This window comes from Martes martes (genome assembly GCF_963455335.1).
Source record: "Martes martes genome assembly, chromosome: 14".
Lineage (NCBI taxonomy): Eukaryota > Metazoa > Chordata > Mammalia > Carnivora > Mustelidae > Martes > Martes martes.
Window position 1 is genome coordinate 405,112 of NC_137902.1, and position 26,702 is coordinate 431,813.

General features: G+C 62.6%; 1 protein-coding gene across 1 annotated transcript in view; it reads right to left on the reverse strand.

Moving 5' to 3' along the window:
- Positions 1–5,205: 5,205 nt before the first annotated feature.
- Positions 5,206–26,702, reverse strand: part of KNDC1 (kinase non-catalytic C-lobe domain containing 1) — a gene marked incomplete at both ends in the record, with an annotated part of 59,897 nt that continues 38,400 nt past the window's right edge. Inside the window, 14 exons of the mRNA XM_080822389.1 lie at positions 5,206–5,437; positions 6,923–7,080; positions 7,837–7,896; positions 7,984–8,106; positions 12,246–12,396; positions 12,668–12,750; positions 13,292–13,495; positions 14,103–14,282; positions 14,396–14,543; positions 15,401–15,514; positions 17,997–18,217; positions 18,345–18,442; positions 18,533–18,626; positions 22,866–22,895. Coding sequence (XP_080678515.1) covers positions 5,206–5,437; positions 6,923–7,080; positions 7,837–7,896; positions 7,984–8,106; positions 12,246–12,396; positions 12,668–12,750; positions 13,292–13,495; positions 14,103–14,282; positions 14,396–14,543; positions 15,401–15,514; positions 17,997–18,217; positions 18,345–18,442; positions 18,533–18,626; positions 22,866–22,895 — 1,896 coding nt within the window. The remainder of the gene's footprint in view (positions 5,438–6,922; positions 7,081–7,836; positions 7,897–7,983; positions 8,107–12,245; positions 12,397–12,667; positions 12,751–13,291; positions 13,496–14,102; positions 14,283–14,395; positions 14,544–15,400; positions 15,515–17,996; positions 18,218–18,344; positions 18,443–18,532; positions 18,627–22,865; positions 22,896–26,702) is intronic.

Sequence of the window (26,702 nt, forward strand, 5' to 3'; positions counted from 1 at the left end):
TGAGGGTCGTCCCGGCGGACTTAGGACCAGTGTTCAGGCCGGGGGTCCTCGCTCCCACACGCGCTTCAGAGGAAACTCGGCTTTATTCTGAAAGAACAGTTACGGCTCACGTCGTGACTCGCAGAAAGTTGAGCCTTGCCCCCTGCGATTAGGGTTAGGGTGGTGCCCAGCATCCTGGTTCTGTTCAACGTCGTTCTAGAAGTCTTGCCAGAACAATAAAACAAGAAAAAGGAGTAAGGGTTATAAAGGTCGGAAAGGAAGACGTGAAAGCATCATTATTTGCAGGTGATATGATTGTAAACACGGAAAATACAAAATAATCTGCAAGCACGTTATTAGAATTAATGAATGAATTTAGCAAGGTCATTGAATACAGCAATAAACAAAACTCAGTTGCATTTTGTATACTAGGTCTAGCAGTCTTAGTCTGGGACAATTTTGGATTGACAGGTGGCAGAGGAGACGCTGGCGACCCTGTGCGTCCCTTCCCATGAGCGTCCCCTGGGACCATGGCACCTTTGTCAAGCTGAGAAGCTTGTGGGCACGGCACCATCGGCTGAGCCGCGGACTGCATTTGGGTTTTTCCAGGGTTCCCCAGGTTTTGCACAGACATGTCCTTCCTGCCCCGGACCCCGTCTTGGGTACTGCTCTGCGTTTGGTCGTCCTGCCTCCTTTGTCCCCTCCGGACCCTGGCAGCAGCTCACGCTTCTTCCGCGTTCTTGGCACTTCCAGGACACTGTTAGGTGCTTTGCGGGTGTCCCTCTGGTTGGGCTTGTCCGGTGCCCTCTCATGGTTAGCCTGCGGTCATGGGCTTTCGGGAAGAAGACCTAGGAGTCCAAGCAGTGCCCGTCTCTCCACGTCCCCCTCCTGCCCTGCGGCTGGGGCCAGTCACCAGGGGCGCCCCCCCCAGGGTCACCAGGCTGCACTTCGGGGGGACACGTACATGGGTTGTTCGGGAATCTCCGTAATTCTTCCTGTTCAGGGGACTCGTGGGTGTTGCGTTCCCGGGGGCGGTCCCGTGCCGTCGAGTGTGCGGCTCTGGCGGTGGCCCAGCTCTTTTCCCCTTTCCCTCTTGTTTTGTGCCATTTTTTTTTTAAGATTTAATTTATCTTAAAAATTTTAAATTTTAAAAATTTAAAAATTTAAATTGAATTAAATTAAAATTTAAATTTAAATTAAAAAATTATTAAAAATTTTAAAATTTTAAAGATTTATTTATTTTTAATTTAATTTATTTATTTGACAGAGAGAGAGAGACAGCGAGAGAGGGAGAAGCAGGCTTCCCACCGCTGAGCAGGGAGCCCGATGCAGGGCTCGAGCCCAAGACAGATGCTTAATGACTGAGCCACCCAGGCGCCCCTGTCCTTGTCCTTTTGACATGCCCTACCCCCCGCCCCTGGCACATCTTTGCTTTGTGGCACTACCAGATTCTTCCATTCATCGTGGACTTTTTCCACTCCAGCCCCAGAATCAGCCGTTCCGTCATTTCTCCAAAAATCTCTGGTTCCTTTTTTTTGGAAAATGGGATCTGCAACCCAAGATCCGGATACAGGGTGTGCCTGATGCTTCTGGGGTGTCACTGCTTCCAGGCCACTGGTTCTCGGGGGGAATAGTTTCCCCCCAGGGTCTATTTGGGCAGGTGCGGAGACGTTAGTTGACACGACTTGGGGGTGCTGCTGGCATCTGGGGGTACAGACCAGAGGTGCTCCTTCTCTGACAGCAGGAGGCCGGCAGCCTCATCTATGATGTACTTATTTATTGATGAGCCCTTGTGTGTAGGCAAGGGAGCTTTGGGATTGCTCATCCGGACTCTAGCGAGAAGTCAGTCCACCGGCTGGAGCGTGGTCCTGTGTGGTCTTTGGCCGCACCCTTTCCCTTCAAACTGCTGTTTCCCACGGTGACATAGGTCAGCCCCCCAAAGGGTTGGCAGGTGGGTAAAGAGAGGGGGCAGCCCCTGGCACCGTGTGCCCCCGAGAACCCCCACTCCTGTAGAGCGGGCTTCAAACAGCAGTAGCCGCCGTAGGAAGCGACCCCAAACCGCCCGCCTGCAGGGGCACCCTGGTGGGCGGGCCCGCGGACGGGGTACCCTTACACAGACCAGAATCCCGTCCGGGAGCAGAGAGCCCATGCACCCCACAGCACACAGCGGACAACTGAGGGTTAGCACAGAGTAAGCCGGGCGCTGGGCGGTCCTGCAGCTGGTTCTGTGGCGGGAGCTGGGAGCCCAGTGCAGGCGCGCTGCCGGGCCGTCCCTCCTGACCGAGTGCCATTTCCCCGGGCCAGGGCCTGGGGCTCCACAGGCTTTCTCTAGAAGGCGGCTCTTGGGCCGGCTGGCCACGCATCTCTCTCCACCTCCACTCGGCCCACTAGGGCTACCTCGGGCTCGCACAGCGTGGCCGTCTTGGGGGTGGTCAGAAGTCGCGCATAGTGGCGGCTGCCCCCAGAGCATCGGTGCACTGAGCCGGCCTCCATCTGGAGTAGGAGGGACGACATGGTGGTGGGACCTGGGACGCATGCCTCGTTGGGGTCCTAAGGGGCCACGAGCTGTCAGTTCACCTAAAGGAAAACCCATTGATTTGATTAGACCAGTGAAGTGGAGGGAGACCCTGGCCTTCCTCACGTCTCAGGAAGGAAGAGACACCAGGGTTCAGTGACCTGAAAGTGGGTGAGGACTGAAACCACCCCCCTGCCCACAACGGGGACACCAGAACCACCTAACGGAGGCCGCTACTGTGCAAGTGATTTTACTCTTCTGGGACTGCCCTGCCACACGGAGGACTTCACCACTCATTACAGGGACATCCCCAGATGATTCTGCCACAGAACACATCGACAATTTAAGTCCCCAAATTCTTTGAACCCCTGGCCTCCCAGCCCTCCTTTTGCCCCCCAGTCCCAAGCTTGTCTATCCGGACGCTTCACAGTGCAAGCCTCGAGCGAACAGCCCTGCCTTGCCCTGGGGAGGGAGGGGGCAGGCTGTCCTGCCCTTAGGCTCTGGGTGAGGTTGGTGGTCTGCTGCAGCGTGGGGCCTGCCACGTGGGAACTGGCTGGGGCTGGGCAGAGTCTGTGGCGGAGTAGCTCTGGGACCGTGTGCCGTGAGGCCTTAGTGGCTCAGCTGTTCTGGGTGGTTTGCAGGTAGCAATTCCCGCAGCCGTAGAACGAGCCCGTTTGCTCACAGGCCTGGGGGCTCCGGGGTTTGGTTGTGGTGGGCCCTGAATCCAGTGAATAAGCAGATCTGGCCCTTGTCCGTGCCACCCAAGGACACGGCTGTGGCTGGGACTTCTCGTCCCCTTGCGCCTTTGTGAGCACCCCTGGAGTTGTCTTTGGCCACGAAGGAGCCCACCCTGACCCCAAAAGCAAGGCTCACTTTGGAGACAGACAACATAAGGCCCACGGAAGCCATCGGTAGAAATGATTTTATTTAGAAATCTGTGCCGGTGACATTCGGGCGACATGCAGACGGTCGTGCTTAAGCTGAAAGCCCAGTCACTTCCCCGTGAAGCAATCGTTAGGATTGGAATGTTTGTTTGCGCCAGACGCTGACTCAGTTTCAGGCTCGGTGACACTACCTGTGTTCAGGTCTGCGTCTGAGAACGTAGGTGTTGTTCAGTAAGACCCCAAACGTCGCACGCAGGCCAAACCCCGCGTCTGCCCGGCTGGAGCATGGGGTCCCTCCTCTGTTCTGGACGATCTCCGGGAGATCCGGACGATCTCCGGGAGACGGCTGGAGGTGCCAGACTCGGTGTCCGAGCACAAGGAGCAGAAACACCACCAGCTGCTTGTTCCGGAGAATCCCTGACTCCGAAACGAGAGAACCACCTGGGGTCTCCCAGCGGTTTGCAAAGTGAGAGCATTGGTGCCCGGGGGGCTGCCCAGGGGCTGAGCCTCCGGGCACGATGGATGCGACCGCACCGTCCTCCGCACCGTCCGCCACACCGTCCTGGCCCTGGTGCCTCCAGCCAAGGGCGCCTTTCACCTGCTGAGCAGACAGACGCCCAGCGCCGGCTGCTGGGGAACGGAGCCCTGGGGGAAGAGCCTGGTACCGTCCAAGCGGCAAACGTCCTTGCTGCCGCCGAGCCAACAAAGCGGGGTGAAGGTGAGCAGAGCCTGGGCGCGGGGCATGCGTGGCTGCTGCGGCAGATGGCGTGGGCCCCAGGCCTGAGCCCCCAGGCCACCGCATGGGACTAGGGGGTGCTCACTGGGCCCCTGAGGCCCGAGTCTGTGTCCTGTGTGCTTGGCTAGGAAGCAGAGCCTGGCAGGCCTTACCTGGAGCTGTTCTAAGTGGCGGGGGTTGGCAAGGCTGGAGGGTGCGCGGGGCCACGGGCACTGGGGGGCTGCCGGTGTGGAGCTGGGACAGGCTCGCCAGCAGCCAGAGGCTGGGTCAGGACGAGACCCCATCAGGCCTGCTGGGACAGGGCCTGCAAAACTCAGGTACCGCCATGCAGGCTGGAATGGGGACGAGCTGAGCTGGGCGCCTAGAGGGGTCTGGAAGGAGGGGTCAGGGGAAGTGGGGTGTGTGGAGGGGAAGTCTGGGGTATGCAGAAAGGTATGAGAGAGGGTGGGAGGAGTTTGGGAGGGTCGAGTGGAAGGGAGGGGGAGGTTGGAGTGTTGGGGGTAGGTCTGGGCATGGGAATAGCAATGTGGACCCAGGTTGGCACTTGGGTCACTGAGAAGCCTCAGGGCCCACCGGAAGGTTTTGGAAACCCCTGGGACCCGTGGTTGGCATGGGGGTCAGAGGTCATTTTGGTCCTTGGTTGCTGAGCAGACGTAAGCCAGACTCGTGAAAACAGTGCTCTGAGTCAGGGTGGGTGGGTGGCTGTGGAGTTTTGGGGGGCAGGATCCCTGGAGGGTCGGGTGAGAGCGGGTTTATAGTTCAGAAGTGTGAATGGGTATGTGGCTCCTGGGGAGTTCACTTATTCTATTTCTGTTTAATTTTTAAATAGAGTTTTACACTAGCAGAAACACCCGACCTGCACCGGAGCCCGTCCTCTCCGGCTCAGCCGGGCCCTTGAGCCTCCGCCTCCCGGCGCCCCCCGGGCACGCACCCTGCCACCCAGGCTCCTGTGCCGCGCTGTCAGGCCCCCTCGTCTGCGGCGGCAGGAGCTGCGCTGCCGGGGCCTTCTGGGCCTGGGACAGCAAGCAGGTGCCTCTTTTCTACCCAGGTCGGTCCTCGCTTTGGAATCCACACCAGACCCGCGGTCCCCGTTATTGAAACGTGGCCTTCATTCTCCGTAACTTGTCCTGGATTTTCCGGGAGTGCTTTTCGTTCGTGCTCTGGTGGGAGGAGGCCCTGTTGTCCGCGGCTAAAATGGAAATGTCAGCCCCACTGAAGCGTGCGATTCTTTGCTTGAGGTAGGACTGCAGCTTGGGGTCGGGCGCGAACGTGTAGGGGTGCTCCTGGAGCGCGTGCACCTGGCTCACCACCTTGGCTATGTTTCTGTGTAGGGAGAAGAAGTGAGCCGTCAGCCTGCACGAGCCTGTGCCGGCCATTCCCAGCGTGTCCCAGGAGTATCCGACCCCTGCCTCTTCCAGTACAAACTCTGGGCTGAGTTTTCTGTATTTACTCCCAAGGCCCAACCTCATTTCAGTACTCAGGCCTGTCCGCCCACCTGCACCCCCGGCCACCCTCTGCTCACCCTTGTGCCCGTCGCTCCAGGCGGCTGCTCTTCAGTCCATAAACATGCACTGAAAAGCTGTGCCGGGCCTGGTTGGTGCTAAGGGTTCTGACGTGAGCACACCCCAGTGTCAGGCCCTGGGCTCCGACGGAGGAGAGGAGCCAGACAGACGCAGGTCAGTTAGGATGTGCTTAGGGGTCCCTGGGGATGTGTTTCTCCCCAGCTCCGTCTCAGGGACATCAAGAGCCACCATCACCCAAGTATTTACACCCTGGGCATCGGCCAAGGCTGTGAGCTGGGGCTCGCTTGCCCGGAGAGCTGGAAGGGGAACTGTGACCAGCACACCCTTGGGCGTCATCCAAGAAAACGGGGATCACGAAGCAGAAGTCGGTGATTCTGCCCGGGGGAGGCCGTGGACTGTGCAGACAGATATTCTCATCCTGACTGTGGATAAAGAGACAGCACCTCCCGTATGAAGGACGGCACTTTGGTCATTGAAAGGCAACCATGCGGGGCGCCTGGGTGGCTCAGTCAGCGATGCGTCCGACTCTCCGTTTCAGCTCAGGTCATGATCTCCATCCAGGTCCTGAGGTCGAGCCCGCATGGGGCCCTGCGCTGGGCACGGAGCCCGCGTGGGATTCTCTCTCTCTTTCTGCCCCTCCCCGCCAGCCATCTCTCTCTCCCTCAGATAGACAAAGACAGACATGAATACACATCCAGACCTGAAACAGAGTGAGGAGCCGGCAGCAGGCCTTTGCCTTTGCTCCTTCTGGGTCACGGCTTTCCCTCCGATTGTTAGTTTCCATTTCGCTAACATGGACTAGTGTGCGCCGTGTTGTCCCCCAGAAGACTGAGTTGGTGGCCAGAAGGAGGTTGGAACCTCTGGGCTCCAGGTCCCCTGGGATGTGCCTCCTGAGGTCTGCCCTGACCCTAAGGGGTGTGCAGCTGGACCGTGGCCTGGCCGGCCTCACCTGTCTGCACGCGTGGGTGGCGCAGCGGAAGAACAGGGGTGTCCAAGGCTGGGGGGGTGCGGGCCTCTGGAGAGAGGCTGGCCCAGGCCCGTGAGCTATGGGGGGGCATCTCCACGGAGGCCCGGGACCCCCAGGAGAGGAGGGCTGGAGGCAGCTTGTGGTTTCTGAGGCAGAGATGAGCATGACCCTCGGCCTGGGTCGCCATGGCGGTGTTCACAAGCAGCCCCCAGTCTGCACCTCCCAGGTGTCCTGGGCACCACCGGGCCAGGCAGAGGACCGGCCGTGGGTACTGTGCAGAGGCGCGAAGGCCCTGTGGGGCTGCTGGGAGCCCCTCACCTGAGTTTGCTCCACCGGTGGGCGCCGTTGGTCATGGTGAAGCCCCCCGTCTCCAGCTGCTGGACGTGCATGGCCAGGAGGCGGGCCGAGGGCAGCGTGGGCTGTGCCCGGAAGCGCCGCCCTTCCATCAGACACAGGCTGTCGCTCTTCAGGAAGACCTGGGGGCCCAGCCAGGGGCGTGGGCAGGGGGAGACGGGGGAGAGGTCAGTCTGGGGCGCTCAGCTCAGGCAACCCTGGTTGGCACTGGGGTTGCCCCTGCAGGGAGGCTCCACAGCCCTGATGTCCATCCTATCCACACTGTACCTCGGACGATGGCGTCCGGGTCGGAAGTCGATGTCTGACGCTGGCAGATACCAAGGGAACGTGGACGCCCACGAGAGAGCCACACACTTCCCGCCATCAGAAATGGCAAACTTGTTTCCTAACTTACTCTCTCTGGGCTCCAGAAAATAGCCGGGTGACCCAGCTGCCCCAAGGAGGCCGTGACCCAGGCTGCCCGACTTTAGGGACCTGTTTCTGGTGTCAACTGAGGACACACACGGCCCTCCCGCCCTGCAGAGAGCCGTGTTTGGGGCGGTGGTCGGCTCCCAGGGCCTCCTCTGGGGAAAGGCCAAGCCTTCCAGCGTCTCCTTGCTCGTGATCTCGGGAGGCGGCCTCTGCACTTTGAGAGAAGCAAGGAGGCCAGCGGGTCAGCTAAGCTCGGTCTGGTCCTCTGGGCATCTGTACCTGGCGCCCTGGCCCTGCGGTCTCTGCCCCTCGGGGAGACGGGCAAGACCAGGCCAACTCGGGAGGGGGGTGGCGTGGGGCCACGAAGCAGGCTCTGCCTGGTGACCCCCCAGAGATGTGCAGAGAACGTCCGTAGGGGAGCCCCCCGGGGACGCAGGCCGCCAGAAGCACGCACGCGGTGCCCGTACCTCCACGGCTTTCAGCTCTTCCATGACCTCCGCTATCTTCGCGGGTAGAATTCTCCAGGCCTGAAATAAAAGCGCGGGTGAGCCCCCCACGGCCACCCCAGTGCCCACGTGCCTGCCTGCAGCCCGTGGCTCTGCGGGGTGACTTACAGGGGACTGCCTCACGGCCAGGTGCTCCAGGCCTCCCAGGATCTGCATGGCCGTCGCAAAGTTCCTCTGCTCGTAGCAAGACTTCGCGATCAGCAAAAACTTGGACAGCAAATTCACCTGCAGCTGGAACCAGAGGACACACTCAGGGTCCTCCCGCAGGACACAAGCGGGTAGACAGCCCGGGGACCCCGCAGAGTGACCCGGCACCCGGGGCAGCGAGGGGCGCCCCGTGGGGGAGGCAGGCCAGTGAGAGGGGTTGCCGGGAGGCGCAGGAGGACAGGCATGACTCGAAAACACAAAACAGGAAAGCATAAAGACGTGAAAAGAAGTCACCCTCACTGCTCGAGGGCACAGTCACTCCCAAGACAACCCTCTGCTCTAGCAGACGGATGGATGCGGGGGAGGGGCACAGCTTCGGCATCAGGAGGGCGCATCTAGTGCGGGTGCATCTAGGGGCCCATGGGAGGCGAGCCGGCAGCTCCTTCTCACTTTCTGCCTGGGGGGATCCACCCCTCGTGGGGTTCCAGAGCCGGACGGGGGTGGGCGTGGGGTGGCTTCGTTTCTGCCGGTCCCCCCGCTGCCCGCTCCTCTGTGCTTAGCCAGTCAGCAGATCTGGCGGGAACACCCCATGGGGTTCTCATTCCTAATGGGGCGCACCCTTTCAGAGCTGCCTCGCGAACTGCCACCAGGGCCGGGACCACCCTTCAGGTGGGGACATTGTCTGTGGGTCCCAACCACACGCCTCTTCCCCTTCCCCGGGCCCGACCTTGCCTGTGTGGTCGCACAGATGGCCCCTCGCTCCCCATGGTGGCCTCCCAGCTGACCGGCTTACCAGGCTCTTAAAGGATCTTGAACGACATTTACTGGCTTATACTTTTTAAGTTGACATCCCAATTTTTTCTTCATACATTTAAATAGAGGCAAAATGTACTTTCTAGCACTTTCAGAGAAAACTGTTCCATCACATCTTTTTTTTTAAAATGTGGTAAAAATGCACAATATAAAATCTACTCTTGAACCATTTTTCATACAGCTCCGTAGTGTTAGCTACACGCCCTGCTCGTGCCACAGCTTACACCTCTCGCCTTTGTAAATCTGCGATGGCGACCGTGGGAGCCCTGCTCCCCTTCCCTCGCCCCCCAGCCCCGGCCCCAGCCTTCCACTTTCCGGGGTGTGATTTCGGCGACCCCAGGGGCCTCCTAGGCTGGAGCCACGCGGCGTGTGTCTTTCCGTGACTGGCCGCCCCGCGTCCCGCCCCCAGGCTCATGCACGCTCTAGCCTGTGCCAGGACGTCACTCCTCGTGGAGGCGCGGCACGAGTCCACAGGACAGACAGACGCGTCTTGTTCACCCATTTGCCCGTGGACGGACATCTTTGGCCGCCGTGTTCCAGCACGTGTAAGACTGTCTGGTGAGACTGAAACCCACCGTTCTTCATCCACAGAAAGAGCCCGCGGACGCTTCTTTAGGGCGACAGGCTTCAGGGCTCTCCGTCTTCACCTCGTCGCTCCGCACCGCGCCGCCTGCACGGACCGCACGGTGGCCACCAGGGACGTCTGAGGACGGCCCCGTCGCAGTCTCTGGCTCAAAATTTGAATTTTAGCTCTTTTCTTGACCATAGTTCACAAATACAAAAGTCCGTCTTCTGGATTGTTCCGACGTCACAGGAAGCAGCGCACAGCACGGGAGACGGCGGGCCGGGAGACAGCGGGTGGGGAGGCTGCGGGCCGGGGGACGGCGGGCCGGGGCGCCGGTGGGCCGGGGGGCGGTGGGCGGGGGGACGGCGGGCCGGGGGGCGGCGGGCCGGTCTGTGGAAGGGCCGCCGGGACGCCCTCCTGTCGGCGCGCGCCGCTTGTCTGTCGTTCTGTCCTTGCTTACAGGGATGCGGGAAGCCTTTCACGACAGCGGACGGAGTTCTGCCCCCACGACCCCTCGAGTCCTTCCTGCCCTTCTAAGCTGGGCGCGCACAACCAGGTGTGCATCCGTCGACGGCCGCGTGTGTCCGCGCTCTGTGCTGCCCCGCTGGGCAGGGCGCCTGCAGGCTCGGGACACAGAGCCCAGCTTCTCCCTTGGGCTGGGAGGGGACCCGTCCTCCCTCTTTCCGGGGGCTCCGGCAGAGGAGGACCCCTGGGAAGCGGAGGTCCGGAAGGGACCGTAGACGGCCCCGTCTGCAGACCCGATTTCGGGAAACCACGTCCTGACGCTGCTCGGGACACTGCTAAGTCGTTAAGCTGTCCCCGCATCCTGGCACAAACGAGGATGGGTCAGTCTGCGGCCGACGAACCCCTAAAGCTTGGAAACTCCCCCGGAGGGAAGGCAGAAGCGCTGCGTGTACTAATGGGCCGCGCGTCTGGGGTGAGCGGACACACGGGGGACGTTAGAAAAAGCAAAACCAGCCGCAGAGGCCGGTGACGCCGGAACAGACTCACCTGCGCTTTGCTGTCCGATGAGGAGGTGGCGGCCTCCGAGGGCGGGGGGGCAGCCGGGGCGGAACAGCGGCACCCCCACCCCTCAGTGTCCCCCGGACGCTCTGCCCAGGGCCAGCGCTGGTGGGGATCGTGCTTGAGGGGACCCGGTACTGGGGCCGGGGTCCACCGTGTGGCAGCTGCTGCCCTCGGAGTGGTGGGGCCCCCCGTGGGAAGGGGCCTCTGTTTCACAGGAGGAGCCCCAGCGGTCCCGGCCGTCCCTCCCCGTGTGCCACTTCACTGGGCAGGACTCCAGGGACTCGCCGTCCGCCGCCGGCCTCAGGTGGCAGGAAGCTGGAGGCCTTGGCGACAGGGTGTCGGCGGGCGGGAGGCGCACGCACACTGGGGACCGGGGCCCTCTGTCCTCTCGGCCCTCCTGAGCGGCGGGAGCCTGGAGGGAGGTGCCGGCTCCGAGGCAGGGGACTGTCCCCCTTGGCCTGCGCAGGACCCGGCCTGAAGCGGGTGAGTGGCCGAGGCGGAGACACCCTCCGTCCGGGCCAAGGCCCCAAGGCCCTAGAAGAGGCCCCGGAGCAGCAAACGCTCGCCCCGACTGGCTGACCTGAGTCTCACAGGCCGAGAACACACCCCGTGCCGCCTGCAGGGGACTCCGCAGTGACCGAGCCGGTCCCCACCCTCGGAGAGTCCGGGTTCGTGGGACGCCTGGGAGTCACGATTCCCAGCCCTGGGACCTGGCTCGGGCGGGAGCGTGGACGGAGCCCCCGAGGGCCACGCTCTGACTGAAGCCCGAGTGTGAGCGTGAGCGTGGGAGGGTCTGTGTGAGCAGGAGGGTATGAGTGTGTCAGGGAGTGTGTGACGGAGCGTGTGTCAGGGAACCTGTAAGGAGATCTACGTGGTAACAGGGACTATTTAGGAGGATCTCTGTGCAGAGATGATGAACATGAAAGCAACAGTGTGTGTGTGCGAGAGGGAGCCTGTGTGTGAGTGTGAGTGTGTGTGTGAGGGAGTGTGAGGGAGTGTGTGTGAGGGGGTTGACAGTATGTATGTGTGAACGTGAGAGGGTATGTGTGAGGGGGAATGTGTGTGTGCGAGAGGGGGTCCTTGTGAGAGGGAGTATGTGTGAGTGTGAGCGAGGGAATGTGTGAGGAGGGTGTAGGTGTGGGTGTGTGAGGGAGTAGGTGTGTGAGGAGGAGTGTGAGGGTGTGTGTGGGGGATGGAACGTGTGTGAGCGTGAGGGGTATGTGTGTGAGGGAGTGTGTGAGTGTCAGAAGGAGTGTGAAGGAGTGTGTGTGAGGAGGAACGTGTGTGAGCGTGAGGGGTATGTGTGTGAGGGAGTGTGTGAGTGTCAGAAGGAGTGTGAAGGAGTGTGTGTGAGGAGGAACGTGTGTGAGAAGAGGGCATGTGTGTCAGCTGTACTCGGTCAGGAAGTGTGTGTGAGGGAGTGTGAGTGTGAGGGGTGCGTGTGTGAAGGGTGTATCTGTGGAAGACCGTGGGTGCATCAGAGAGTACACACGTGTGAGACTCTGCGTGTGCACACACATATGTGTGCAAGTCCCACGGAGGAGAGGCTGGTCACGGCGACCAGAGCCAGTGTGCATTTGCGAGAGTGAAGAGTCACGTGAGACCGGGGTGTGGCCGGCGGTGGTGTCACCGTCCCCGTGCGGACGGCGTCTGGTGTCACCACGGACGGAAGCTGAGACACCACGGTCCCCCTCGGCGGGGTCGGGTCTGTGGACTCCCTGCGCTTGGAGAACGTGCGACTGGGTTCCACGGGGGGCACCGTGTGCCCGTGAGCTCTGCCCCAACGCTCCTCTGAGGGGGCAGCTGCCGAGGCACCCACCTTGGAGGTGTGGCTGGTCACGATCTCCGCCGCCACCCAGGTGCTGACGTCATCCGCGCTCCGCAGGAGCTGCAGCAGGTACTTGTCCTGGACGTAACTGGGCACAAACAAGCTGCCCGCTTTGGCCGACGGAGACTCGGAGCAGCCGGCTCTGGAAGAGACCCGGGTGCCCGTCACGGCGAGCAGGACACGTGGGGGTGGCCCTGCCCGGCCCTGGGGCTGCAGGGGGTCTCGGGATCCACGCGGGGCCAGCAGGACGGGCGCTGGGAAGAGGGGAGGGCCCGGCTCCGAGGCCGTTCACGACGCCGGTGTCTCCCTTCGGTCACGAGTGTCCACGAGACACTCAGATGAAGCCCCCGAGACCCTACCACCAGCCAGCTGTCCCAGGACTCTGGGGTGACGCCCCACAGGGGCACACTCACTTGGGGATGGCCACACTTTTGTCCATGACGCCCAGGGCCCGTGAGTTCAGGAAGTGGACGGGATGGCACTTTTGAAACAATTCCTGTCGGAGACAAGGACACAGACGCTCAGTCCTTTCCCAGGCCTCGCGGGCCAGGCGGCGTCTCCGGGGGATTCTCTCTCTGCCCGGCTGTGGTGACCCCAGTTAGGATCACGGGGGTCACCATCACTACTGTCTCCTGCCAAGTGACACAGGGCCCAGGATGGCGGGGGGTTGGAGGGGGTGTCACAGGGTGGGGGGCCTGGGGGCGGGGCTCAGGGTGGAGGGAGCTGAGGAGCCAGGACGGAGGAGGCCCGCAGGGCGCCCTCTAGTGCCCGCAAGATGGGAGTGTAGGGACGGCGGGGCAGGTGGCAGGGGAGTGGTCTGTCTGCCGCCACAGCCCTTCCCCGGCGCCCTCCCCACAGCCCCTGCCTGTGCATCTGGCCCCATTCCCTGCCCTCCACACGTCCCTCCTGCAGACACCTCTCTAGCACCAGAGCATCCCTCCCCGCGACGCCCCCGCAGGTGAGCTGCGCACAGGCCCTCACCCTCCGCCCGGGGGCACCGTCCCCCTCCCCTGGGGCCGGCCGGTGGCCCCCATCACCTGTTGCAGCAATGTGAGCTGGCTAAAGAGCTGGTGGGTGCTGTACTCGGTCAGGAAGTAGGGCCCCTTCTCGTTGGCCTTGGCATAGGGGCCGTAGAAGTCCTCGAAGAAGCAGGGCTTGGGCAGGGCGGACGCGATGGTGTACGGGCGCTCCTTGTGCGGCAGGGCCAGCCCGTTGCCCCGGGACAGCCTCCAGGGGAAGCTCTGCAGGGCAAGGGCAGGCTGTGCTGAAGGGCCGCTGGCACAGCCAGTCCTGCCTGTGGGGACCCTCTGGGGGTGGGGCGCTGGAGGGGAGCAGGCTGGCTCCGGGTCCGGGTCCGGGTCCGGGTCCGGGTCCCGGTCCGGGTCCGGGACCCTTCAGGCCGCCTCGGGTAGAGCCACAGAGCAAACCCCTCCCTCTGGGGCCATGCGGGCTTAAGGACACCTGTCCCGGCCACTTCAGCAGGTCCCCCAGGGACAGAGGCACTGAGATTTGGGGCCGTCCCCCCACATCACGGACAGATCCCCACAGACCCGGCCCCCACCCCAGGCTGTTTCCTGACAATGGTTTCTTCCACCCAGACCTCTGGCCCGAGGGTCAGGAACGTTAGGTCATCTGAGCACCCGGCCTTGCGCGGAGCGAGGAGGGGAGGGCAGTGCCAACCTCGTGGGGCCAGTGCCCAGGACTGGCAACTTGGGGAGCATGTGAGTATGTGTAGACGGGGGAGCCTGTGCGTGTTCACACGAGTGCGTGGGCGTGTGCGTGCGCTCTCCGTGTTCTCTGAGCACAGGCTGAGCACGGGGAGCTGCCCTGCCTGGGAAAGGCCCCCACCTTCCGGGAGACGCCGTCTTCTGAGAGCCTCTTACAGAGGGCATTGAGAGGTCTGGCGTTGTCCTCGGCCTCCTTGGGGTCCTCCAGGTCGGTGCCACGTGAGGAGTCCTCGGCCCGCCGGTCGGTGCCCACCTCCAGGAGGCCCAGCAGGTGCTCGGCGGAGCCGTCCAGGGGCAGGATCTGGGTAGGAGCACAAGGCGGTCACTTGCCCCCCAGACGGGGCGGTGGCTCTCTGCACCCGAGTGTGGCCCGTGGCGGTGCAGGGGCTGCTCGGGTGCTCTGCCCCTGGTCACCTTGGAGGAGATGAAGTCCTCCAGCCTGCCCAGGAGCCCGGAGTTCCGCGTGAAGTCCACCGCGTAGCAGTCCTCCAGCCAGGCCTGCAGGAGGCAGAAGCTCCGCTTGTAGATCTTGGTGAAGGTCGAGGCGGGGTCCTGGTGGGCCCTGCAGGCAGAGGGGAGGGGGCCTGAGCCACGCGGGGGCCGCCGGCTGGCCGTGGCAGGTCTGTCTGCTGCACTGGGCAGATGGCTGGCTGCCGTCACCCCGCCGAGCACAGGGGCGTGAGTGGGGTCTGAGCGGGGTCTGGGCGTGGCTCTGTCTTCCAGGGCTAGTTCTGCACAACCCTCCCGTCTCAGAGGACAGGAGAGGCAGGAGCTGCACAGCTGGGCCACAGGCTCGGTCACTGGGCAGGAACCTGCTGCTTTCCTCCGCCCTTGCCTGGTGCCCAGTCCTGGAGCACCCGTCACCTCCTGCAGCCAGGGCCTGAGACGCCCGGGGTCTGGGAGGCAGCGTGCGGACACTCGAGCAAGAGGTGGGGGGGGAGCTGGGCTCCACAGGCTGAGGTCTCTCCTGTGAGTCCCTGCCCCCAGGGAGGGAGTGCACGGGGAGTCTGGCACTGCCAAGTCCCTCTAGCCTCTCCTCTGATCCCAGGATCCCAGCCCCCGGCTGAGGGCTGGCAGGGCCCTCCTCCCCCTTGGCTGCCCCCCTCCAGCGGACCGGCGTGGCACTCCCCCCCCCCCCCACCGGCCATCTTGCTGCCTGCCCCGCCCCCACCCTCAGCCCTCCCCAGTCCTCACGGCCTCCACGAGAGCGAGGCCTCTCTCCGGCCACGTTCCCCTCCTGCCGCTGCTGCCTCCCTTCCCTCAGGGCCCCGTGTCCCCAATCCGCGTTCTTCCTTCTGCCCCCATCCTCGTCAGGGTCACTGGGGACCCCGTCGCCCTTCATGGTCACTAACGGGGCGCCACGGGGTCCGCCCTGGGGCTGCGTTGCCCCTTGCGGGGGCCCGGGGCCCGCGGCCGTACCCGGACAGGGTGCTGTTGATGCGGTCCAGAAGGAAGTGCAGGAAGTCCTGGGGTGTGCAGAAGTAGCGGAAAGTGTAGAGGAACTGCTGCACGTAGCCCTCCAGGAAGGCGTCGCTGCGGTGGAGAGGAGGCCGTCAGGTCACAGGCCCGGCCGCGGCGCGTCCTCCAGCCCTGCCGGCCCGGGACCAGGACCCCGGCTCGCGGGTTCTCCCCGCGCACGCGAGCGGCCAGTCCTCCCACCAGACCTTCCCTGTGCCGCAGGAAAGTGGGGGAGGCCCGGCTCCCTGCAGCCTTTGTTAGCGGTTCTGGGGCGAATGTGTGAGAGAGCGCGCGCGTGTGAATGTGCGTGAGCGTGAAGGCGTGTGCGTTGTGTGTGTGAGCGTGTGTACACATGTGCCCATGCTGGGAGGGTGGTGGGCAACAGAACCCTCCGGGGAAGTAAAAGGCGCACGTGGGGTGCCGGTAACAGCGGGGACCCCCAACCACTTCCGGCCGGAGGACCTCCTTCACCCTTGATTGTGGAGGCTCCCTCACTACCTGCTTCTAGAACCTACTCAGAAATCTCCGGTGCGCGTGCGGCGACCCCAGCCCCACACTGGAACGCACTGCATTGGACATGAGAGCAGCAATCCGTGCCCCGAAGTTCGCAGCTTCTTCAGGGCAAAACCAGGTCGTTGAGGGGATGAGGGTCCTTACCCTTCACCGAGTGTCCCCCACCCACAGGGGTGCCCCAGAGAGCCCGAGGTCAGGGGACACCATGCAGGTCAGTGACTGAGTTCCAGAAACAAGGAAGGTGTGTGGGTGCTGGCAAGGCTACCTCCCCAGCCGCTGGAAGTTGTGCTGCAGAGTGGAGACCTGGTGTCCAAAGAATGAGGGGGGCCAGCCACCTGGTCACCCTGGGGCTTCTGTGGGCTGGGGGTGCTGTGGCCGGGGTCAGGCCCAGCCCGTGACGATAAACCACAGCCTTCGCGAGTGAAGACCCTCCCGTCGTTGGAGGTCCTGTGCACACACACACACAGCACACCACACAAGAGGCCTCAACACACACTCCCGTGCATGTACGCACACACCCGTGCACACACACACACCTCACTCACACCCCCTACACCCATGCAATACACACACATCCTACTCACACCCCCACATGCGCACAACACCCATGCACATATACATACATCCCACACCCTACTCACAACCCCCTACATGCACACAAATACTTCACTCACACCCCCCACTCACACACCTAACACACATGCATACAGCCCACTGACACCCGCACATGCATACACACCCATGTACACACGTACACATGCATATACCCCCCACATACATAGCACACACATGTGCACCCCCCACATCACACATGCACACAACACACCCATGCACATATGCGCCCCATGTGCACACACACACACCCCCACGCACATACACACCCCCACTCACACTCACATACACACACACACACTGCTCATACACACGCAGACACATGCACACCCGTCTCCTGTAATCACACAGCCAGCCCTCAGTGTGCAGGTGTGTCGTATACCCATCTTGCAAAGGGTCTACCTGGGCCATCGGCCGGTGGAAGGCTCCCAGCACAGCCAGGTGCAGCCCACCTCGGGAGTTCCGGCTGCATGGGAAGAGACTGCTGTCCTGAGAGGATTGGAAGGCCCCTGCTTTCAGGGACTTCCCTTGTTCCCTGATAGCCCCCAGTGTCCCCTGCTGACACCTGACCATCAGTTCTGGGTCTCCAGAGCCTCCAGCACAAAGAAGGCCTTGGGGGCTCCCAAGTGTGTCATGGGTCTCCCAAAGGCAAGACTGGGTGAGGCCTCCCACCACCGCCTGGGAAGGTAGTCTGTACCCGCCCCTGAGCCGCCAGGCCCCAGGCCTGGGAGTGGGCCAGGCCGTTGGGTCAAGGGAATCTGCCAGGAGGTCCTGTGCTTGTGTACCAGGTGGATAGGAGGGGCCAAGGGTGGAGGGGTCTGGGGTGTCCTGGGGGTGCCTGTGACCCTGGGTATGAGGGGGCTGGTCCTCCCTGCTGCAGGGTGAGTACGTACACCTTGCACATCAGTTCAGGTGTCTGATGACCACACGTGCTCATGCCTAGAGACAGTGGCTGCAAAAATAATTCAACACGCGTGCTGAGACCAAGCTCCCTAGTGGGCCCTGGGGAGCCGGACGGTTAATTGTGGGGTGTTTTGACCTAGCACGGTGGCTGCGACCCAGGCATGTCTCTGAGGCTCCTGTGTGGGTTTCATTTTAGAAGCCTCCTGGGAGGTTAATTGTGCGTGGCTGCGTTCCCCAGCACTCCTCCTAGCACCTGCTTGGGCGCACCTGCAACTCCAGGTGCGGGTCTGGCCAAGAGCCTGGTGAGGGAGGCAAAGGGCCGCTGACACGAGCAGCTGAAGTCGTGACGCAAATACTTGTTAAATCAAAGAAAGTACGAACCCCACTCAGATGAGGGACTTTCCTCACCTCGTTCACCTGTTGGGGGCCTGTTTCTTTTTTCCTGCCTCCCTTTTGCTTTCAAAAGGCATGAAGGGGTCCAGGGGATCTCAGAGGCCCACCCCCCTGCTTGGGGCACAGGCAGCCGCACCTGGAGTAGAGGTACGCCATGAGCCCCAGGGGCGTGCCGGCCTGTAGGACGCGGGCCTTCCTCTGCCTGCCGCCTCTCGGGTGCTTGCTGACGTTGTAGAAGATGAGGGACGAGGACTCGTCTAGGGGGCTGAAGTCCAGCGTGTCGCAGTGGGCCGCCGAGATGTTCACGATCACGGGCAGGGCGCAGGGCTCCAGGCCCCACCGCTCGGCATACATGACCTGCGTGTCGTGGGGGGAAGCGAGCTGCCTTCATCCGGTTGGCCTGTGCCACCAGGTGCTGGCAGGACCGGGTGCCGGGTGCCTGCTACTGACCCGGGGTGGGGGGCAGGGATTCGGGCAGACTTGCCTGCAGATACTTCTTGACCAGTCCCAGGAACTGCACTTTGCACTTCATTTCTTCCAGCTGCCCTCTCAGTTTGGACAACATGGTCTTCACCTCGGAGCCTGGAGGTGGGCAGAGTTGCCACAAAGCAGGCCCCAGGCCCTTGCCCCCAGCGCCCGCCCCCGGGAGCGCCTCTGCCCAGCCGCGGCTACCTTTACTGCGCTTCTCCTTCTGCAGCAGCTTCTGGTAGAACTTCAGGGTCTTCCGGTAGTTCCTCTTCTCTATCAGCAGCTGCTGCTCCAGCTCCTGGCCGGGAGAGAGCCCGTGATGCCCCGGCGCACCGCGCTTTCCCGGCGCGCTCGCAGAAGCCGGCCTCCCCTCGGGGCCCGCACAGAGCCAGAGCCTGGGACACGTCCCACGCGGGGACACCAGGGTTCCTAGGGACCTCACAGGGACACGGTCATCCAGCCACAGAAGGCGCATCTGTGTGCGCCCCGGGAGACGTGAATTCTGATGAGGGGACCAGCCAACGTGAAGGGAAACCGCGCCGAAGTGCGGGGGGAGCGCTCAGCCGCGCCGCTGGGGAGGAGCACAGACCCAGCAGGGACCCTGCAGGTGGACCTGCGGCTCTACCGCGGCGCCACCAGGAAGGTTTCCTCCTGCCCCGGCAACGGCCCAGCCAATGAGAGACGCTCACGGGCCAGCCAATGAGACACGCCCATGGCCAGCCAATGAGAAGCTACTACTCTCGCAGCCCCTAGTTTACTCCAATGGACTTTTAGTTTACAACAGGCGCCCCCACGTCCTCCTATAAAAGCGCCTCCTCGCCGCCCGTCCCGGCAGTGGGTTGGCGCCGGTTGGCCTGCGGGGGCGCGAGCCGTGCGCTGCGCCGAGTCAGCGGTTTTCTGGCGCAGTGACCGTTTTGTTAGGAAAGGTCAGCAGACCCGGGGCGCGAAGATAATACCCAAGCAGATCCCGTTGGGCTACGTGAAACCGTGCGGGCGGAGGCCCGTCGGGCAGCTGGTGGCCTGTCGCGGCTTCCCGGCTGTCCGCCGCGGCAGGAAAGCCGGGGCCCCCGCACGAGGAGGGGGCTGGGGTGCCCGGGGCGGAGGGGCCGCGGCTCAGGCCCCGCCCCGCCGAGGGGCTGCCCTTCGGCGGGGTGTCCAGGACCGCTTCTGGCTGGTTGGGGGGCGGAGGCTGGTCCCCCCGACCGGCCGAGGGCCCCAGCTGCCCCGCGAGGCCCCTGCAGGACCCCCAAGGGGCCGCCGCATCCCTGCACCCGGGCCCCCGCGGGTGGGGACCTCATCTGAGGCCCGGCTGTCCAGCGCGCGTGGTCGAGCCCGAGGGACGCCTGCACGGAGCCCCTGCCCCAGACTCTGGCTGCCTACCACCCCTGTTCTCTCCGGGCCCCTCGGCTGTGCTGCACGGGGACAGCGGCCAGGACGCGTGGCCACTGCTGCCCGCGGGCAGTTCAGAGAGCTGGTGCGAGCGGGGCGTCGTCGTGTCACGGTGTGCCGGGGCGCCCAGAAGCAGGGGTCCCAGCCCCTCCTGGAGAATGTGCATCTCCCAGGAGGGTCCACGAGTTTGCCTGGCGGGAGCAGTTTCTGTCTTCCCGTGAGGACGGTCTGGATTCTTCTGTCACCCAGAGGGACACAAGAAGCCTTGCTGGCAGGGCAGGCTCAGGGCAGCAGCTGTTAGAAATGACCAGAATCCAGACACGGTTCCTCCCTTCAAGGAAGGAGGGGACAGATGTAGCCTGACTCACTGCCCCCACCCTGCGGGGCCCAGGGCTGAGGATGGGTGTGATTCTGGAGCGGAGAGGGTGCTGGAAGCCTGGCACGTCCCTGGGAGGGGGCCTTGAGCTGCCTCGGGTCTCCAGCTGTGGGTGTGAGGTTGCCTTTACCTGCGGGAGGAGGGCAGGGGTGTAGGGTGGACACAGTGAGGGGGACCTGACCAGGGCCAGGAACCAGAGGAAGGGGCAGAGGCCCAGGGATCTCTCAGACTCCCACCAAAATATCTTCCTGTTAACCGGGTTCACAGTGGCCCCAGGGCCCTGAAACGGCCACACTGACAGGAGCCTTAATCTGAAAGCCAAATACGCAGCGGTCTTCGTTTGGACACGTCTAAGCAGCTCAAACCCAAACGAGCTTCCCCATTCTCCTCTGACGACAACAAGGGACTTGGCTTTGTCAGGAGCATTTATTTCTGTACAATGTTGTGAAATTAAAAATGCAGGTGGTGTTTTTATCTAAATATTTGAATCCCCTCTATCTGGTGGTTTTACTGAAAAGGTGGTTCACGTGGCTGTCTTCTTCCCGGTGCTGCTATTCTGACAGCGAGGTAGCCAACGGCCACACCAGGTGGTAGGAAGCGCCAGGCCCCGGGCAGCTGTGGGGCAGGGGCTGTGTCTGCTGCCGGGGGACGTGGTGCAGACTGAATACAGATTCACCTCCTCTTCCACGTCTCAGTGGTTAACTCAGGTCCCCCAAGGCCTCCGGGTCCTTCTCCAGCTGGGCCACGTGCAAGCTGCAGGGGGCGGGTCACACCCTGGCTCCAGGGAAACAGAAGGCTGACTCGGACCACAGCGAGATCCCCGCATGAGGCGCTTGCCTGGGGAGGAAGCCGGCCGAGCGGCGCTCACGCTGCCCCAGAGCTGCTGAGGCGTCTTTCGGCTGGACTCGGCGCGAAGAGCCTGTGGGTCTGACGTCACACAGCCTGGCTCCAAACCTGCCTCCCCCAATTGTCGGCCCAAGGGCCCAGTCGCTGGTCGCCAGCGTGGGGGATAGAATGAGCGCCCGTGGTGCGTGGGGCAGAATTGTGTGCGCAGGACCCGCGTGCACCTCTGATGTGGGGGCCGTGGGCACGTGTGGCGGCTCTAGTATTAAAAGAACATGGAAGTGTCAACTCCTGTCTCGTGGGCCACACCTGTGTGCTCAGCACACACGGCTGCTGGCTACCTGGTGGGTGGCACAGATCTAGAACGTGTCATCCCTGAGGACAGTCCTGTGAGACGGCACAAACCCTGGCAGCAGCACCCGCATGTGGCCCCCACAGCTGTGCTCTAGACGGACTCCTCTCTGTCCCCGGAGGTCTGGTTCGAGCAAGGCCCAGGGTCTCTGCCGTCCCACCCTTGCCTGACTCTCTGTGATCCTGGCTGGCTTGCTTGCTTTTTTTTAATTTTTAATTTTTTTTTAAAGATTTTATCCATTTATTTCACAGAGAGAGAGAGAGAGAGATCACAAGCAGGCAGAGAGAGAGGGGGAAGCAGGCCCCCCGCTGAGCAGAGAGCCCGATGCGGGGCTCGATCCCAGGACCCTGAGACCATGACCTGAGCGGAGGGCAGAGGCTTAACCCACTGAGCCACCCAGGCGCCCCCTTTCTTTTTTTTTAAATAAAGTTCTCGTTTATTTATTTGAGAGAGCACAGAGAGAGAGAGGGAGAAGCAGACTCTCCACTGAACAGAGAGTTGGACACGGGGTTCCATCCCAGGACGTTGAGGTCATGACCAAAGGCAGCCGCTTAACTGACGGAGCCACTGGGTGTCTCTGCCCCAGGCTTTTCTGAAGACACCATGACCCTGGCTGACCTCCCCCAGAGTCTGAAGAGGCGAAGGGCGGCCCTGAGCCCTCTGTCCCCAGGCTCTCCCTCTGTGCAGCTCAGGACCGCCACAGCGAGGGCCCTCCTGCAGCGACCCTGCATAAGGCTCTGACCGGCCCCCTCGCCCCCTCGCACGAGGTCCGGGTGCCAGAGCGGGCCAATGGGAGGCACCTGCTTCCCGCTGGAACAGGGCTCACAGACTCCAGGACCGTTCTGACTGATTTTAAAACTAAATCTATGTGAACTGAACTCCACACAAGAGGGGATGATGGAGAAGACACACTCGAGTGGGCCATCACCACGGCCATTCCTCGCAGGAGCCCAGCAAACCCGACCCCAGTGGACACGGACTGGCGAGGTCTAAGGAAAATGCTCAGGGTCATTTGCGTTGAGGTGTTTCCCCAGGGCCTCACCCAACAAAGGACTTTCCCCGTAGAATTATGAGGAGTCAGTGTCAGTGCTCTGAGGACAGCCACACACAGCAGCTCTCAACCGTCCCAGGCCTGAGAGCTGCCAGCCCTGGGGACAAAGAGAACCAGGGATGGAGGAAGCTGGAGAGCCGGAACTTGTAGACAGAGAGAAAAGAGGGATGAACCGAGATCAGCACCATTCACCTAACTCCTGAGAGCACAGGGGCGGCGCCTATGGTGTGGGCGCGGGGAGACGCGGGCACCCAGCGGGCCGCGCGGCCGGGGCTCGTCGGCGCACGTCCCCGGGGACATTCACTACGCCCTCCAGCGGCCCTGCCCTCCCCAGCACCTGGGCCTGCTTCGCACTCGCTCGGTTTGGGGAGTGAAGGTGAGAGTGGGTCCGAGGGTGGTTTGCACCTTTCGAGTTACCCGAGGCTCATGATTTGAAGCAGATGCAGTGGGTTCTCAAAGCGAAACGCGAAACTGGCCGGCCCCACCCAGCCCACCCACAACGCAGACGAGGACGCGGGGCACTCACCTGTCTGCATTCTGGTTCCAGGAGAGACGCCTTCCCCAGGTGGGCAGGAACAAACAGGAAAACGAGGTCACCCCAGGTCACTCCATAGTGTCCCTCGGACTGCCTCCCTCCTCCCGACCGTGCCCCGCCGGTGCCACCTGCAGAGGGACTGTGGACTGTGGGACCAAGCCAGTTTCCGAGGTGGGAGGCCCAGGGCGCCTCGTCCCAACCACAAGGCCACGGTCCGGATCAGAGCAGGTGCCGGCCACCAGCACACTCCTGGCCGGAGCTGGTCTCTGAGCCCACCGTCAAGAACAATCTGAGTGTGGTGCAGGGGTGACTGGTGTCACTAGTCGTGCGACTCCCTGCAAAGGGCCGCCACCCTGAGGAGAGCACGGGACGGCACAGAGGGCCCCGTTAGCCTACGCTGGGCTCTCGCACGCACGAGAACCACCCTCTGTGGCACTGAACACGAGGGGCTGGAGACAGGGCTGTCTGTCCATGGCCGCCCACCCTAAAGATGTGGCTGTAGTCAGCAGGCGTGACCTGTGATGTCGGAGGATGACCTATGACATTGGGGGACACACCTGGACCCTTAGCACCCCCCCCCAACAACTGTTGGGTTTAAGCTGCTGGGGAAAGCGGTGTGGACACAGTGAGCTGCCCTGGGAAGGGCACCCCCTGGCCTCCCTGTCCCCAGGTCAGTGGGGCTCTGGGTCCAGCTGAGGTCAGAGTGGCAAGCTGGTGGCAGGCCGTGTGCAGGGATTGAGGGCAAAGGACACTGCGCGGGGACCCTGCCTCGGCTGTTCTCCGTTCGCTCACATTCAACTAGGACGACATCCGCCAGCATCGGGTCAGGCTCCCGTGGCCTCTGATCATCTCTCCCCCTTTTTTTGTTCTTAACTACTTTTAAAAAAAGAGTTATTTATTTATTTGAGAGAGAGAGAACACGTGCGCATGGTGGGGAGAAGCGGAGGGAGAGAGAGTCCCAAGCAGACTCGCTGCTGAGTGCGGAGCCCGTCGCGGGGCTCGACCTCACGACCCTGAGACGTGATCCCCGCTGGGACCAAGAGTCAGACGCTGCACCGACGGCGCCGCCTACATGCCCCGCTCTCAACTGGTTCTTAAGTTTTTATTTGGAAAAATTCTTTCGTGACAAGATATATACAACATAAAATTTCTGATCGTCACATTTCTCATCGTGCCGCTGAGCGGCATGAAGTCCGTTCACCCTGTTGGACACCGGCCCGCCCTCCACGTCCGTCTTACACAGCGGAGGCTCTGTCCCACGAAGGCCCCATCCCCGCCCCCGCGCGGTCTCTGTGAACGTGGCCACCCCGGGGACCTCACGAGGTTGGCAGCACACAGTGCTGGTCCCTCCGTGTCTGGCTGTCACTCAGCAGGCCTCGGGGCTCCTCCTCGCAGTGGCGGGTGCCAGCCTGTCCCGCGGCGTGCGCGCTCCCCACCTCCGTCTCCAGCCGGCTGTCTGCGGAGGGGCGTCGGGCTGCTCCCACCTCGGGGCGGCCGTGGGCACGGCGCAGGCAGCTCCCGGAGGCTCTCCTCCGGCTCTTCGGGGCGGACGCGCAGAGCCGGACTTGCCGGCTTACGTGGTGCGTCCACGCTTAATTTTGGGAGGAAACTCCAGAGTGGCTGCACCGTTTCCCATCCCCACCAGCCGTGCACAGGGCTCCAGTGTCTCCGCGACTCGCCAACACGGTCTTTTCTTTCTTTTTCAAATTTTGGTGGGAGCGTCCTACTGGGTGCGACGTGGTGTCTCGCTGTGGTTTAATTTTCCACAGTGACCAGTGACGTGGGACTACTTTCGGCTCCTTGTGTAAGTCCTCTGGGGAGACGTCTATGCGGGTCCCTCAGCCCTTGCTCAGCGGAGGCCCCACGTTGCTGCCGCCGTGTTCCCTAAACATTCTGGACATCCCGCCTTTCTCAGAGGCGTTGGTGGGCGTTTCCTGCCGCTCTGCGGCGCGCCCTGCCCCTCTGCGGGCGGCATTCTTTGATGCACCGCGTTTTGATCGAGCGCAGTTTCTCTATGTTCACTTCTGTTGCCTGTGCTTTTGGTATCGTATCCGAGAAATCATTTCCACGTCCAGTGCTGTGAAGCTTCTCCCCTGCTTTCTTCTATGAACTTCATGATTTAGCTCTAACGTTCGGGTCTCTGACGGCGCGGTTAACTTCTGCAAGTGGCGTGCGTACGGGCCCGACGTTACCCTTTCGCAGGTCACACCGTTTTCCCAGCGCCGTGTGTCGCGAAGGCTGTCCTCTGCCCGCTGGCTGGTCTGGCGGGTGGTCAAAACCCATCTCACGCGGGCTTGTTTCTGGCCTCTCCAATCTGTCCTGCTGGTCCGTCCGTCCGTCCTCGTGCCGGACCACACTGCCACCCTCCGTTGACGACAGCAGCTCTGCGCAAGTTCGGAATCAGAAGAGTGAGTCGTCACTTCTGTTCTTCTCCATGATCGTTTGGCTCTTTGAGCTCCCTCGAGATTCTGTGTGAATTGTAGGTGGGATTTTCTATTTCCTGAACAACCGTCATCGAGCCGTTGCTCCTTTCAGCTCAGCGATCTGTATCGGTGTGGACGTGTGGGTGAGGCACACTCTGAGGTAGAAGCCGGTTCGGTGTTGCTTCTCCAACTGCTCCAGCTTGGGCTGCTGGGGGCCCCTCCGCGGGTTCCTCTGACCTCCAACATGCCCCGTCATGGGTTCCTGATCATTTCCTCACTCGCAGGCACGGGATGGGCCCGGCTCCTCGTCCCAGGTCTTGCCCCAGTCCCGGGGCCCGTGATCTCTCCCAGGAGCCCTGGTCCCTTTGACTGGAGGACGGGCCTGGAGCCAGAGGCCGTCAGCATCTGCAGGCCCTCAGCCAGCACAGCCAGGAAACGCACGGTGCGTACTCAGTGACTCTCCTCCTCGGAAGCCACGGCACGGCACTCACTGTCCACGGGCCCCTCTCACAGTGACGGCTGGTCCCACGAGGGGCGGTTGATGCGGCTTTCTGCCTCTGGCGGTCCGTTCGTTTCCCGCCGTCGCAGGTGGAAAGCCTGTGCTGCTGGGACAGGAACCTCCAGCAGCCCCGGGCAAGCGTCACTGGGTGCAAATCCGTGTCACAGGGAAGGAGGTGGGGGTGAGGTCCGCAGGCCCCTGAGGGCAGGCGAGGTGATGGCCGGGGGCCGGGAGCCCCGGACTCTGTCGCACGGAACTGCCGTGTGGTCGGACTCTGTGCTCCCTGCCCTGATGCCCTACATGGGGGCCACGCTCCGTGCCAGGTCCCCCAGGGAGGCCCCCACCAGGCCCCAAAGTCCGGCACCCGCGATGGCTCCTGCGGGGGACCACAGCACAAGGCCTGGAGAAGCAGGATGAGGCCATAGGGCTTGGCCCCACCGTCATGTGTGCAGGCCGGGGACGGGGCCCTGCTCTCTGTCCTGTGTGCAACTGAGATGAAGCGCGACGTTTAGGCAGTAGCGGGAGGTGAGCAAGGGGGAGCCCCGGGGAAGGTCCAGATGGGGCAGGTCAGGGCCAGGGAGACGTGGTGTTCCTGCGTCTTCTCTTGGAGGCTTGGAGGCCGGAAGAAGTGCATTGCACAGGCCAAGCAGAGGCCCCGGGAGCAGAACGCGTGAGCCGAGGGGGTCCTTCCCGCCTGTTATCCTGGAAGGTCAGGCCTTGTGCGACAAGGCCCAGGTGGGAGCTCCTGGTCACAGGGGAAGGCTGCAGCCCAGGTCCCGGGTCCACGGGCTCTAGGTCACTTGGGAGTGGGGCCTGCAGCCCTGGTCGGAGCCACTGGGTATGGGGGGCAGGTGCCCAGTGGCAGGCGCGGTGACCAGAGGCCCAGAGCTCTGTGGGCGACCCTCA